Source organism: Camelus dromedarius, chromosome 7, assembly GCF_036321535.1.
Source record: "Camelus dromedarius isolate mCamDro1 chromosome 7, mCamDro1.pat, whole genome shotgun sequence".
Classification (NCBI taxonomy): domain Eukaryota; kingdom Metazoa; phylum Chordata; class Mammalia; order Artiodactyla; family Camelidae; genus Camelus; species Camelus dromedarius.
This window is the reverse complement of record NC_087442.1, coordinates 70,438,624-70,455,283: the sequence shown is the minus strand read 5'-3', so window position 1 is coordinate 70,455,283 and position 16,660 is coordinate 70,438,624. Positions and strand designations below refer to the sequence as shown.

Genomic DNA, 16,660 nt, shown 5'->3' with positions numbered 1-16,660 from the left:
AGACCTTTTTTTTTTAATTTAAAAAAAAATTTATACAATCTTAAAGGTTACTTTCCATTTATAGTTATTACAAAATATTGGCTGTTCTCCTCATTTTGTATAATAGAATCTTGAGCCTATCTCATACCCAATGTTCCGTGCCTCCTGCCCCCACTCTGCAGCCGGTGACCCCCGTTTGCTTTCTGCATCTGGGAGTCTGCCTCTTTTTTGTTATGTTCACTAGTTTGTTGCATTTCTTACCGACTTCTTGAACATTAAGAACTGACTGGAAAGGTGCAAAGGAAAGAGTATATTTTGGAAGATAGCTGAGACTATTCTACCTTAGGGAGACTATGCTTACTGGAACAGTCCAACTGGCAGAAGCCCTGCACTGTTTTGGGATTCTCTTTTATTTTATTTAACTTTCCCTCATCATCTTCAATCAAGTCATTAGTTTCTCCACAGATTCAGGAACCTGTGCATAGTCATTTTTTGAAAAGGGAAGGAAGAAAGGAAAACTAATACATGAAACCCTAAATAAAAGAAAAAATTGAGACCCAGGGTTCTTCAGAGTGTCAGAGAAATTATAGACCTATACTTTAAAATAGAGGGTGGAGGGAGACAGCCAGGAAAAAAATAAAAGATGAGGGAGTTCAAAAGGTTAGATTATAAACCAATAAAAACTGGCATAGATGCTGCCGTAACATAGAGAAAATTGGAAAATGGAAAAAAAAGATTATTTAGAGAACAAAGCCACATGAAAACAAGAAAAGCATGGATGTATATGAGAAGACCATCATTCCAGACAGGATTCAGAAAATCACGCCAAATGAAATGTAAATGAATAAAGATGTTTTTAAAATAGACTGTAATAGAGAAGATACCAGTTATGGAAAACAAAATGGAGGTCCAATTTACACTATATAATATTTTTGAAAAAGCATGAAAGAAAACTATACAGAAAATTCAAAACTATGTTGAAGGTAAACATCACATCTCTGAAATGAAATTAAAACTTTAATATGAAGACATTAAACAATCAACAGTAAGATATATTATCCCTAGTGCAACCTCAAGAATAAAGAATGTATGTTAGGGAATCAGTTAAATAAAAAATCTACTCAATTCAGGATGAGTAACAGAAGCCAGAATGAGATGGCTTCAGACTTCTTTTTGGCCAGTATTAATGATGGAAGACACTGAAACAAGGTTCCAAAATTTTGAGGGGAAAAAATGCATACTTAGCCAAGGTTTTCTTCAAATCCAAAATGAAATGCCCAGGTATTCTCAATCACACAAAAATTCAGGTATTAGACCATCTCCCAGCTCTTTTTGATCAAACTGCTTCACAATAAAATCCATTCAATCACATTATGAATTTAAAAAAAAAAAGAAAGAAAGAAGGTCAGTAATAGAGGAGCTATCATAGAAGTTCTGCTGGTAGCATTTAATTCATCAAAATACAGAACGAGGATTAAACACTGTGGAAACTGTGGTTATAGAAGGTAAGTTAAATCTTAATGTAAAAGTAATAACTTAACAATATTTGGAGATGTATGAAGAAAATGAGAGAAAACACAAACATGTTAATTTACTTAAAATAGAACACTTTCTGATTACCAGTTTGTATATTCTTTATGTAATACTGCATCTATAAAAATGTTTGTGTATGTCATGAAAAAAATACATGAAAAAAATGATAAACAGGTAAATTGAACATCATGATGCTCACTACATGTAAAAAAGGAATATACGGAGTTGTAGAGATTAGAAGAGATTTTAATTTTTCTTCCATAATTATCTTTATCACATGATTTTTAAATTAATGACATGGAAATATTTTTATAAAAACAAGGTAATATTCTTTCAGAAGGAAAGTGACTGAGCAATCAGATTATTTCTATTATTGTTATTTTGGTATTAACTGAACCCAATTAGATTGTTTTTGAGCCTCTGATTACTTTCAACTTTCTTTTCTATATGAACTCTATTAACCATTCAAATCCTTATTTTCCAAGCTTTAGAACTGCATTTAGCCTCATCATTTATTTTCGTATCTAATAAGCCCTCCAGTTAGTGTTTTGTCAAGCTCTCTTTGGTTTTAACACACATGAGAGACAGATCCTATTCCAATCCGTTGCACTTGCTGGCTCCACAAGGGTTCTCCATGTCTTGACCTCACCCCAAGAGGGTGTCACTGAGAAACTTGTGGGGAAAATGTAGTGAGAGTTCTTTGGTGGGGGCTTCCGGGTGATTCTTATAAGAACCCCCAGGAGAACTGCCTACAGTGGTGAAACATTATAACTAAAGCAGTTTTTGCAATGTGATAATTTTATAAACTTTGGAATCCAAATAATCTAGTTAATATATAATATCTATCCCTTGGCACGTAATACTGCAATTCCTGGTAACTGACTTTCTACCACATTCAGCAGTTACAAGCTGTCTTGACTACTGTCTTCTTCACACCATAATATGTCTTCCAACAAAGCAGAAGCAGGCATTTTGCAATTGCTATTTTACAACTGAACTCCTATAAAACTTCACACTTTTTACCATTACTTTGAGCCAAAATTAACGTTTTGCTTTTTTTTTTTTTTTTTTAGATTACTGTTACTTGTACAGCCTAGATTTTACTGCTGCTGCTACTTAGGCATGTTTCTCAAAGGCGGTTTGAGAAAAGCAGCACATTGTTTTCTAAATTCAGGCTTGTGTTACTTAAACTACTTTGTTTGATATTTGGCTGACTTGTTGGTTTAAAATTTTTTTACAACTTGTTCATCTTATTTGGTCCCCAAAATGTGTCAAAAGGACATGCAAAGTTACATTTTCCACTATCTTATAAAATTGTGTATTGATTTCAAAAAAAAAGGTCTCATCACGCTCATCTATTGAATTGACAGTCTAAAATCTTATTTAACTAGGTGTATGTTGGACCATGACGATTCTGTAAAACAAAGTTGTGGATTCCCTGGGACCACAGAGTGGACTACCTGATTCATAATTTGGTTAATAATTTTAAGATTATTCTGCCTGTGGGATGTCAGTGGTTTGGACAAAGATAGTGGTAGTAAAGATGAAGAGAAATGAATGACAGATTGCATGACATATCTGGAGTTGTCACTAACAAAATTTACACATGGATTATATGAGGGGTTATGGCAGAGGGAGAAAGCTGGGCTAAACGAACCAGCAGAAGTGATCTCATTTGTGATGAGGAAATTAACAGATGATCAGGATACTGGGGGAGGAAGTAACAGAAACAGTGGTCCATCTGGGCAGGTTAGTGCCATGTTAGTGAGACAGCTAAAAGGAAGTAGTAAGTGGTTAAATGAGCTTAGAGTTCAGAAGAGAGATTTGAGTAGAATTATATTTAAATTCAATGAAATGGATGAGGTGTCCATAGAGAAAGTATGGACATTAAAGACAAGAGGGCTAAGACTGTGCCCTAAATTTAGACAACATTAGAGCTACAGTAAAAAAAGAAGTACTAAAATGAAAATTGAGAAGGAATGAACAGTGAGGAAATAGGAAAACTAGGAAAGTGGAGTTTCCTGAAAACTAACAGAAGACACTTGTGTTTGAAGAAAGGGGAAATACTAAGAGGTACATTAAAATAACGGGAAAAGACCAAGCATAAAGATAAAGAGAAAATGTCCATTAAACTTGATAACTTGGGGGTAAATGTGACTATTAAGAACAATTTCACCATGAATGAAATCTGCAGTCAGATTGGACTGGACTGACCACAGGGCGAAGGTGAAGATGAAGACACGGTATAGGTCTACATCTTTTCTGAGGTTTGCAGAATAAGACAGCAAAGAAACACTTCAAAGCTAAAAGGCGCAATAGATTTTTTTTAATGATATAAGATACGGGAGCCAATTTATATACTGATGAGAAAGTAAAAAGTAAAAACCAAATGTTGACTAATTAGAGAGAGAATACTATGAGGAATAAATCCATCGACAGACTGGCTTGGAAGGTTAGAAGAGGACAAAAGGCATAAACTTTAAAGAAGTAGGAGGTTTTGCATGAATGGGAGAGTTGGTTTTTTTGCTTGCAATCTCCAAACTCTTAGCATTATCTAGACCCTTGTTTCAGCAGTTTTCCTGTATTCTGGACACATAATACCCCTCCACTGAGACTACTATACTAAGCCCTCAGTCCTTATGGACAGCTCTCCTAGGTGGCTTCCAAAGTCAAAATGTACCGTAAGAGTGACTGAACCCCATAACCCACATTAAGTCCTTGCTTCTCATACTCTGCTTCTTTATTCTAAAGCTCCAAATCTCACTGTAGTGTCAACCCTTTAGGAGGAACCCTCTCGAGGCTGAACTTCAATTCCTGAAACATTCTCTTTCCCCTAGCATATGAGCAAAGCCATTAACGTATCTATAACTCCACTAAATTGAAATTACTCCAGCATCTAATGTAATTTTCAAGATAAAAATTATCTCTGGGAATAGAGTTATTGCCCCAGGGCTCAGTCCTGAAGGATCTACAGTAAATGGAAATATGTATTGGTCTCTGTACTCCCTGAAGATCCCCTTAGATACAAGTGAGTTTCGTTTTGTTTTGTTTTTCAAATTCTAGAAAGGTCTATCAGGGCTGTTTTAGGCACTGAAAATCAGAATTTCATACAAACATAAAGGCAAACATCAATAAGAACAAAAAACTTAATTTTGTTAGTCTCATGCTGAGTGCTTGTCACTTCTGAATGTAGTCATTCTTTATGAATGCAGTCTTAATACATAAATTCAATGTAAGGGAAACGGATTTAAGTCAATTCAATAAGCATCCATCTAGTGCCTAGTATGGGCAGTGCATATTTTCCTTCTTAAGAAGGTATAAATAACTGCACTTAATCATTAAAAACCAGTATGTCAATTTCTCCAAAGAAATAAATCTAGACGGTGATACTGCCTCTTCTATTAAAATCATCATTTTTAAGACCCTCCAAAGTGCTAAGCATATTCCCATAAACTACCTCATTTAATTTCACTTTTTGGAAATATGAATGCATGTGGCAATAGAGGTCTTCCAGGCTGAGCATGAACTATGACAACACAGGCTAAAAGTTCAAAAATTATCAGAAATCTGTTGTCATGCATTCATTTGCTGAAGGTCAATTGACTGTATCCCAAAAAAGTGGGGGAAAAAAAAAAAAGCAAGCGTTCACAGGGACACTGATGAGATGAAAATAAGACAAGAAAAAAAGTCTCCTCAAAGATTCCTAAGGAAAGGCATATCTGCCCTTTTTGAGAGAAAAATAAATGATGAATGAGCTGTTTTCTTCAGGAACTTTCTGACACAAGGAATATGAGAACTAGCTTCTGAGTCTGGTGATTAAAAACTCCTAGGGTTGTTATTTTTGTTAATGGGTTGTATGGGCTCCTTATATATTTTGGAGATTAACCCCTCATTAGAGATTGTACAGTTTGCAAATATTCTTTCCCATTCTTAGGTTAGACTTTACTCTGCTGACTGTTCCTTTGTTGTGCAGAAGCTTTCTAGTTTTGTGTAGTCCCACTTGTTTGTTTTTGTTTTTAGCGCCTATGCTTTTGCTGTCATATCCATAAAATCACTGCCAAGAACAATGTCATGAAACCCTTCTTTTGTGTTTTAGTCTAGTAGTTTTACAGTTTCAGGTTTTACCTGTAAGTCTTTAATCCATCAGACAACCAACAAGTGTTGGTGAGGATGTGGACAAATTGGAACCCTTGCACACTATCGGTGAGAATCCAAAATGGTGCGGCAGCTACACAAAACAGTATGAAAGTTCCTCAAAAAAAACAAAAACAGAACTACCATAGAATCCAGGAATCCCACTCCTGGATGTATATCCAAGAGAACCGAAATCAGGATCTGGAAGAAATACTAACAATCCCATTTTCATTGTGCCCTTATTCACAATAGCTAAAATGTAGAAAAGACCTACAATCCACTGACAGATGAATGGATGAAGAAACTGTGGTATATACATACAACATGGTATTATTTAGCCTCTAACTATTGGAAAATTCTACAATACAACAACATGGATGGACCTCGAGGACACTACGCTAAGTGAAATAAGCCAGATGCAGAAAGACAGGAACTGCACCATTTTACTTATATGAGGTTTCTCAAATAGTCAGCTGAGTAAAATCCAGGACTGGAATGGTGATTACCAGGGGCTGGGGAGGAGGAAGACAACTAAGACAACTAAAATTCAACTAAGCAAGATAAATGGCCCTAAAGACCTACAGGTACAACATTGTACCTGTAGTCATCAATAACGTATGGTTACTCACACGATGTTAAGAGAGTAGGTCTCATGTTGTATTCTTAACACAATACATTTTTTTAAAGAAAAGTAAGTTTGATATTTTGTTCCCAGTGGATTTTTGTCTGGACTTTGACTTTTTAAAATAGTACATTAAAAAATTGTTTATCCAGGTTTCAGAAATTCTCCATGGTTGGGAAGAGGGTGACCCACCCTATTTTTACACACAGAGGACACTATGACTCCAGTCAAAAGCTCTGCAGTTTGGGATGCACCAGCTGACAGCATCCTGAGCAGAATGACACTCTTTCATTGGAGCACTGATAGCAAATTGAGCACCACAGTTATGGGAGCTGGCAGATGCTCACTGGACTGAGAGAACAGCCATCCAGCGACTTGTATCAACCTGAGACATACCCTGAGGTATCTAGAAAATACCTTCCATAGTAGAGAGATAAGGTGAGCACAAAGAGACAATTACTGAGCATCTTACAAAAATAATTATGCTGGTGGATACTACAGAATTAAGAGTTTTTAGATATAAACTCCTAAAAATGAGTAAATAAAGCAGGCCAAACTGGCCAGTGTTTTTTCAAAAAAAAAAAAAAAGAGTTTTCAGATAAAGAAATTGGTGTTCAAAAGACTGTTGTTTTTCTAAAATTGCATCGCACATTAGTGGCAAAGCCAAAATTTGAAGTAAATTAGCATAACTCCAAGCCTAGTGTTCTATAACTATGCCACAGCTGTGGGCCAATATATTCAAGCATTAAAAAAGTGCAGTTTAAACAAAATTTTTTTATTATTTCTCCAGTAAAAGTGACAAAAAACGTTCAGAGTAAAAATAGATATCTCAATACTACAAGTAATTATTTTTAATTAAAAATTATATATAAGTTACTGTCCATTATGCCCTGTATCAGACTATAGTTTGCTTAGTAATACGTTAGCCATAGCTCTTATCTCCAGGAAGTTTAAATTTTAGTGCTGAAAAAAAACAGTGGACAAAGGAAAATTATACAGGGAGTGTGTATTGAATATGAATACATACTGGGCATTAGAGGACCACAGAAAACAGACAACAAACCCAAATGTTGGTAGATCAAAGCCAAAAGGAAACTGGGGAGAGATGGGAGAGATTTCTAGGCAGACATTATCAAAAAGTCTGAAGATGAAGGAAAGAATACTGTCTTAGGGAAATGTCACAAAGTTTACCGCTTGGGACTGAGAATTTCAGGGGAAGGGTAGTAGTTACTGGGGAAATGTTGCGATAGAAAAATGAAGGAAGGATAAGATGGGGCCAGACCATGAAGGGGCTGATATATCATTTATGAGAAATGGAAAGTAAATAAAGAGTTTTAAGTAAGGAAATGAAATAGACAAAAGTTCACAGAGCAAATCTACGCATTGTATGTAAATCGCAGTGATTTGTAATGTTTACATGTTTTCCTTCATCTTTTTATTCCTTTTGTAGTTGAGAAATTAATACAGTAAACCCTCACCTTAATGCAAATAAGCAGTGTCCAAAAATTTTAATAAAATGCAGCTCCAGTCCTAGAGAGGTTACTGAAACAACGAAGTTCAAAAGCCCTCTTGTGACAACTACGATTTGATACCTGCTGGTGGGAATAATTAACTCTAACTGATACATCAATGAGAATGATTCCGAGTGTTCTTCATGGCTACAGTTTTTAGAACATTCGCAGCAATTCTAGAAATCTCCCAGTAATTTAGCAATGTTTTCATCATCTCAGTCCTAGGAAACTGAGGCACCAGACTGGTCTGGAAAAATATAAACAGCTCCATCCACCTCCCTATTTTCCAAGTCAGAGATAACCTGTCCTTTCCAATTTCCTGCTACCTTCCCGAGATGGGGACAAAAATGAAAGAAATTTACTGAGCTCCAATTAGACCTAAATTTGCATTCTCCCAGGATGTACTATCATGATGTCTTACTTGCGAGCGAGTTCTACTGTATTATCATGTACTCTCATGGGACCTTGGCTTTCAATGAAGTAACAGTGAGATTAGGAAGATCATTATCACATGTTAAACATTATTAAAAATGAAACCAAGATTATTGGTGAGGTAATTAATGGATAAATATTATGCATCTTCTTTTTTTCAATTTAAGAGACAAAGGATAGGGGTTATCGCCTAGGATAACTAATAATTTAAAGTCCTTGGTTATTATGCTCTACTCTGCTGTCTTATAATGCTCTTACTATGGACGTTTATATGTATGCATAAACAAGGAGAGTAAGGCACCATAAATTTGCCTGACTCTAGTAAATTGCTTTCCCACAATTTGGGGGTAAATCAATTTTGCATTGTGGCTCCTTTCCATTCATCTTGATGGTGAGGAGAGACTGACAAGTCCCTTAAAAAAAAGCAGTAGTAAAAAACTGATTGTTTCTCTACATAGAAGTGTTCCAAAAATACACTGAAATATGTAAGCTCTTGATTTCGAAAGGGTAATTCAACCAAAGGTAGAAACTAAGAAAAACTAAATCCAGAATAAACGAAAACCATTTTGGTAATCTATTAAATTCATTCATTCATTCATTCAATAAGACAGAATGCTACTCCCCTACTTTTATTTCTAAAAAGTCAGCCCTTTTGCATTCAGGACTTGCAGAATTATAATTCAGAATAGTGTTTCTCTTTATATACTGTAACCAAAATAAATACAGTATGACTTCACAGTTAACATATTCACAATTATTTGTTTTGAAATCAACAGAGGTGATGCTATTTCATGAAATGAATAGGATAAATGAATTAATTAAATACACAATGCCAGTGCCTATTAATTTAACTCACATAAATACAAAATTTTAAATACCACAACTTTTAAAGCAACACTTCAAAATATGATTTCAGTAAGGTAATTTTTAAAAATGCAAATATATAATTAAAGCTAAATTAGGGGAAGGAAATTAGCCTGATTAACATTCAATATCATTCAACTTCACCAGAAAAATTCACACCATCTAATTTAGTTTCTCTGTGACGCTGAAGCTAAAAAAGGCTCCTCAAATGTTTTATTTACTGGCCAATTTCTAGACGTCTGGACTCAGCCTTCGCAGTAACAAGCTGATGCTAATAAGCCATACATAAAGATCCCACTTATTAAAATACAAATTAGGCACCCCTTATGTTTATACATGTGTAAGTACAATTAATACTGCAGGCTTAGTTGGAAATGAAATTGCTTTCGTTAACCAACCATTGCAACACAATCAAATGAGATTTCAAAAGCAATTGGAAAAGATCTGTTCAGAAGAAATGACAGCAATTATTTCATGCGGAACAATTAGTTTTCCAAGCTTCTTTTTCCTTCTCCCACCTGCCCTCAATAAAATAATTTGTCCATCATAAGTGACATGAAATGTCCCCTTTCATGCCAGTAAGGGTAAACTGCAGGCAGAACTGAAAGGCAGCTTGGTAGGCAGAGCTTATTTACAAATATTGGTTTGAACTTGTAAATGCAAGACGGAGTAAATCTTAATCCATTTAGAGTGTATGCCCTTTGTTCCCTCAATTGTACATTCAATTGGGAATTGAGCGGAGCTGAGGGAGAGAGTGAATTACAGCAGCCCTTTCTTGTTGGCAACATTTTACTGCTTTGCCTTTTGTTCTTGTTGTTCCTGAATTTCTCTACATTACACAGTACAGAATGTTAATCAACATTTTGCCTAAGTAATGTTAATGAAACTTCCCTACTTATACTTGAAGGAAGAATCAGAATATTATATTTCTTTTTGAAATGGTAATGTACCTTTTAGGAAATTACTTCTGCCTTCTAAATCACCTTAGTGTTAAATTATTAAAGGATGGCATTAAAGAACTATTGCACTGATGCAGTTAAATCCCTTAAAAGACGAAAGGCTTATAAAGTTTAACAGAAGGATCTTTTGGAAGATGGTAGCATTTAACTTTAAATTACACATTTTAAAATGTTTGGTTAAGATATTGGTAACATTTGTAATTGTTTTGTGTGTGTTCACAAAATAAAGGGAAATTTAAGGCTGATGATTTCTAATTGCCAACCACGCATGACATTGATTTTGATTTGTATTACAGTCTTGAAGAATTTATTTAACCTTACTAGCTATAAATGAAGTATCACCTAGGTTATCAGGGAAAAGAAAGGAAATGGCAGAGAGGGTCTTTTATTTTTGCACTATTTACTTATTTGCATCTGAAGGCAATCTTCATTCAGGTTCTGTTCTTCAAATGTATAAACTCACCACTATCTCAACAGTCTATCGCCTGTGGTATTTCAAAGGGAAGAGCCACTGTCAAGACTTTACGTATGATTGACATGGTAAGATATGGAAAATATCAATTCTCAGGGTGTAGACTGTGACAGATATGTGTCCTGTGACCATCAATTATAGTCCTTCAAGAAGGGTACTCAGGCAATAAATTGACAGGGCTCTACCGTGCCGTAATTTGTTTTCCCTTTAACAGTTTCTTTTAATGTCAATCAATATGCTCACAGGCACTAAATAAATTGTGAGGTAATCTAGGGGGAAATTAAGAACAGAATTTTGTCAGGAATACTCCTACACGGCGAAAACTATTTGCTAAGAACTCCTAACATTTACTGGGTAAACCATTTATTTTCTGTTTAACCACGTAAGATTTAGTAATGGTTTTTGTGCCATTGTGGAGCTGATTTGTCCTCATGCATGACTTCTAGCAGTACCTCTATTTGGATATAGGAACAGAGAGGACAGATAAAAGAAGCTAAATTTCAAGGTAAATTTTTAAAGATCTTGACATCTGACAAATATCAATACAGCTTAAAATTGTTGGTGCATCATAAGTTAATTGCTTTTCTTTCTCAGCAACACATACATGATAAAGTGCCTTACAACTGATGATGGTCTGGATTCAATAAAATATAGTAATGGCTAACACGCACTGAAAGTTTGTGTGTCATCTACAGTGGTCACCCAATACTTCTATACAGAAAAATAAATCCTTGCCAAAATGTTGTAAGTGTTAATGAGCCAATATATCTGGGAAAGAAAACTTTATATACTACATTCCTACTTGTAAAGTTATTTTTAAAACACTATTTCTCCCTACAAAACTGAAAGAGACAAATAACTAACAAATGGCTATGAGAAATATTACCAAATTCCTTTAATGCAAAGAAAAGCTGTTTTAAACAGCAATAGAATCTACATATTACACAGTCTGATTTGGATGAACTTAATAATGTTTGGATTCTCAGAATTACTCATGATTTAAACTAAAACAGCACGAATTTACTGTACCAATAGCAGGCAGAATACAAGGTCTAGCTACACATCTGTTACGCCTTTACACTGCTTTTACAATGTCACCTCTAAGATGGGGAGGAATAGTAAATTCCATCTATTATTAATTAATCAAAAGGATATTTATTTGGATAAATTACTTTGGCTGTGTTTTGTCTATTCAAGACCAAAAAATGCAAGTTACCTTTTCTTTCATCTCTAAGCAACGAACTGCATTGTAAAATCTTCGTTGGATGAGCTTAAAATTCGTCCTCTATACTCAAAAAGATTGTGTTTTTAACTTAATCACTGACTTTTTCTTTATACATTATGGATGACAAATTGATCTTCCTTAACGTACCTATAACAATCAATTGTGGATGAAGCAAGTACCTACATGATATCAACAATTCAAGCAATAGGATCAATTCCATGAAAGACTCAAACTCACAGTAAACATATAGAGTCTCACCTTAGTAAACTAAGAGTTTAAGAAATACGTATTTGTGGCAAAAATAGTTAAAAAAAAAAGTACCAGAATCATCAAGCATGAAAGACTAAGTGTTACCATATATTATAAGTGGATGAAGTACCATTTACTGTATTTTCCTTTGAAAAGGAAATTACCATATAATCACACAAACAGACAGTGAAAGTGCCAACTCCTAAACCTTAGTTTAGTGTTCTTTTGAAGCACAACTTTCTTACCCTCAAATTTGAGATTTCTTTCTGCAAAACATTCAAAGACAATTGAACAGTATAATTAAACTGTCACTCATACTATAATTCTATTTCAAATGGGGGGAGGGGGCTTAAAATCCCACAAATGAGTTGTGTGGAATTTTTCTTTGTTCAGTAACTAAAGAGATTTTCACTATAAATGAAACAATTCAAATATATAATAGAAGTATTTTAACTGATTTTAGGGTCAGACTTCATTATACACCCTGGCTGTAAGAAGACAGACAGCAGATAGACCAACAGACAGACAGACAAATAGATGAAGGAAGGACGGAAGTCAACAAAGAATTTCTGCAATTTGTATAATTAAGCTCAATGACTTTTGGAGCACAAAGTTTATCAAAAGTTACTATCAGCTGACATTTCTAAAAGCAGGCCAGAGCAGATGAAATATTACTTCTAGCTAAAATAGAGCAAATGAAATTTCAAAAGGTTTATTACATCTAACTTTAACCACATTGCTCACTATCAAGATAGTAACAATACACGTCACTTCTTACAAAATGCCACTTGTTTTTCACCTAGTATATTCATCACATCTACAAAGATTATTCAAATATTAGAATTTAATGTTATTTTCCTGGATTAATTTTATAACTCCCTTTGAGTATGGGAGAATATTTCAAGGGACTTTTTCTATATTAAAAAAGATGGAACATAAACAAGAACCATTTTGACTAATTTAATTATCCCTGATTACCCAAAAGCAAATTTTTTTAAAGCAAAAAAGCATACCTAGCTGTTTTTTGTTCCGTAACTGTCCATCATTTTTAAAATATTTTAATCAATCATAATTACTCAAACACAAAACATCAGTGTACTTAAATCAAGTAGTTAAAAGGGGTCCTTACTGCAAAATCCTCCCTCCACTGATGGGCTGCTTGAACTTTCTCTGCTTCCAAAGCCAGGCGCTGGAAAGGAAACAAGAAATCTCAGAATTCAAATGACCACATGAATATATAATTGTTATACAGTGCATGAGTTTTCAAATCAATTATGAGGACATAAAGTAATAGAAGAGATTCCTTATTTGTGATTCACAAATTCTAAATCATTTAGTAATATAATTTGCTAAAGTTGATGTTATGTACTTATTCTTGAGTAACATAAGTAGCATACAATTCTCGAATACCATTAAGTTTACTGCCTCTGCCATCATTGGCAATAGTGTCCACTGAGTGCTTTATATCAGACAAACATTTCATTTTTTAGAAAACAAGGTTTGATCAGAAGAGTATATTAATCTTGGTAGAATCTTGCTTTTAATAAATACCTTTATACCGTATATTTCTATGTAAATGGAAAGGAAACTGACATTGAGAGATGAATAAATATGTGCTAAATGCTGTATAGTCACCTTCTTAATAGCATTTTTAGGTTTCTTACCAAAAGCCACAAAAAAGTAATAATATTCTCGTTGCTGAAGTGCATCCTTAACAGTTTGTTCAGATACCTGTGAGGAGCGAACTGTCACAATCCACACATCTGAAAGTGGCTTTATTTCCCCTGTACTCTTGTATGCTAAAGTACTTAGAGAATTCTAGCCTTATTTCCCTTTACACTCTGAAAAGGTTTAGGTTTAGTTGGAAATAAAATGTCTATGTCAGTCTGCCAATCCCTTTTGCTAGATAATTTTTCTTTCTCTAGTAAGTTTTTAGATTCTTTTTTCTTTGTATTTCCCAATGTTACTGTCATTATTCTCCATGTGTGAAGCTTTCACAAGAAACAGCTAACATTTAGCAATTAAGAACACAGATCCAAAACCAGACTGCCTGGGTTTAAATACCAACCCTGCTGCATACTACCTATGCAAACTTGGGAAGAGTTAAATCTCTTCCCCTGATTTGATTGCTCATGGGAATAATGTCAAAATCTGCCTCATGGACTGATGAAAGGATTAAATTAGTTACTATATATAAAGTGCTTAGTACAGTACCTGGCAGACAGTAAGCAAATATGCCACTATGTCACTCTGAAGGACAGTTATGATTCTATTTCTACTCTGTGTCCCTTTGATTGTGAAGTTCATCTGCCCTCGGCCCCCTACACTGCTGGAAGACGGGCAAAATAGGCCAAGTATAGCAGTAAATATAATAAAATGGAATAAATATATTAAACTCATTTATTAAGAGAAAGAAATGATCAGGTTAGGTTTTAGGAAAGTATAAATCTCATAGTGGTTTGTTGGTTCATCTTTTTGACCTTTCACTATGAACTACAGTGTGAGCCCTCACTGTGGACATCTAGACCACGCTGGGTAATGGAAATGTCCATTGACAGTAGTTTTCATTTACATTAGTGTATTGGCTTCTACTCCCTCTTATTTAACATTATAATCCACTCATTTTTCTAAACTCTGACATAGGTATTACCAACGGCTACAAAACACTGCCCAATGGAAATCTCAAGTTAAGAATCTCTAAGCTGAAGTAATTTAAAAGAAAAATTCTCCAGTGTGCTTGAATGACAATGGTTATGTTTGTGGTTTGTCAGCTACTAGACACAAATATAATACAAGAGAAGCTAGTAAATGTTAGAAATTGTCCCAGAGAGAGTTACCAAAAGATGGTTCTCTATCCCTACAAAGCTAAAACCTAAACAGAAAAAAAAAAAAAAAAACAAGGGGAAAGTGTATACATTTTAGTAATATTCCATCACAGTACTTTTGGAAACTCGAATTCCGTGTGAAAATGTTGCAAACAAGTGAAAAAATGGCAAACAAAATGGAAACAAAAACAATTTCTTTATAGGAAAACAAAAAAAGAAAAGAATGAGAAAACAAACACAAAGGCATATTCTTGACAAAATTCAGAATGTCTCCCTTCATTTTTAATAGGTCATAGAAGAACAGTTAAATGTTCATATGTAAGCATTTTGTGACTTTAAACAAAATATTGGATAAAATATAAATACATTAAATGAGTTTTTAAATGAAGAAATACTAGAACTCAAAAATGCCTTAAAGAGGGATATTAGGATCTTTCCTTGCATGACACACAGAAGGAGGCTGCCCATCCTCCAATGCAGAGAACACTGGGAGACAGTCACCCACAGGGCCATGCATGGTTTTCAAGGCAACAGCTCTGTCTACCATGCTCTTTTCTACTCTGGAAAGCAGGAGAATGTACAACTTAAAAGATCTGACTCAGAATCACATGGCTTATAATGTGAACATAATCCATGTTTAATTAGCCATAGTGATAGTAATCATTCCAATTAATTATTTCTAGGAAAACAAAAACTAAAGAAGGATTAACAATAGCCACAAACTGTAAGACAATTCTCTTAGCAGGAGAGTCCAAATCAGCTTTATTTCTAGTATACATATGTTTTAAGAAGCCACTAATTTCATGAAGTAAATGCCATTTATTGCAAGAATCTGAAATAGTTTGAGAAACTTAAAAGACCTCTAGTTACGTATCTTAAAAAAGCATATTTTAAAAGGCTGGTTTCGAGCTGGACTGTTGCTAAATTTTATATCCCTAGCTTGCATAAAGATGAAAATACAATACTATTATATTCGTTTTTCATGAAGAAATTAATAAAATATTTTTTAATCTAGCAAATTTCATGATCAAGCAAAACACAGACCTTTAGATACTCGGCCTATCTGAAGGACAGACAGGAAGAGCCGCTGATGGTGTTCTTTCTTGTGGCAGAAGATCAGCTAGTCTTGACTTGTAGAAAACTGACATGTTTTCTGGACACTTCAAGCCCCTCATTAACTTCTTTTCTGATCAAGTGACATTTTATTTTTAAAGCCAGTGATCTACCATTAAATGCCACAGGCAAACTGTGTTAAGATGGATAAACTTCCTATCTAATAAAATGTGAATATTTGCTCAGTAGAGCATTACTGTTTGATAGTTGGCTATGTAAGTCTACTCTGTAACAATGAGTTATTTCAAAAAAGAAAATGTACCTTTTCTCATGTAATTTATAGTACAGTTTAATATAGTATCAAACATTAAAACCAGACCAAGCACCAGACAGAAACAGAAAACCTAGCTTACCAGAAATACGTATTAGAGACAACTGAAACTTAATTCTGCTCACAGTAAAATAAGCCAGAAAGGGTCATTAAATGGCTTTATTATAAATGAAACAGCACATGCATATATGAAAGTCCTTTGGGTATGGAATGATAAGTACGTATACAATGTCAAAGAAGTATTAATAGTATATACATCCCTACCTACTTATTTTTGAACATTTAAAATAAAAAATTATTTTAAAGACCTTTTTAAGGACTCACAAGTTTAACAAAAGACTTGAATCTAAGCCTTCTGACTCCAAAGCTTATTCTCATTCTACAAGAGCAATCTTTAGTCCCCATTAAACCCATCAAAAGTGTTAACATCACATAAAAATATATGAAGACATAGTTCTATCAAAATCTAAA

General features: G+C 34.3%; 1 protein-coding gene across 6 annotated transcripts in view; it reads right to left on the bottom strand.

Moving 5' to 3' along the window:
• CACNA2D1 (calcium voltage-gated channel auxiliary subunit alpha2delta 1) overlaps positions 1 to 16,660 on the bottom strand; it is a 425,079-nt gene that overhangs the window by 190,033 nt on the left and 218,386 nt on the right. For all 6 annotated transcript variants that reach the window (XM_064487623.1, XM_064487624.1, XM_064487625.1 and 3 more), the window contains exon 4: positions 13,110 to 13,169. In XM_064487623.1, the coding sequence (XP_064343693.1) occupies positions 13,110 to 13,169 (60 nt within the window). The remainder of the gene's footprint in view (positions 1 to 13,109; positions 13,170 to 16,660) is intronic.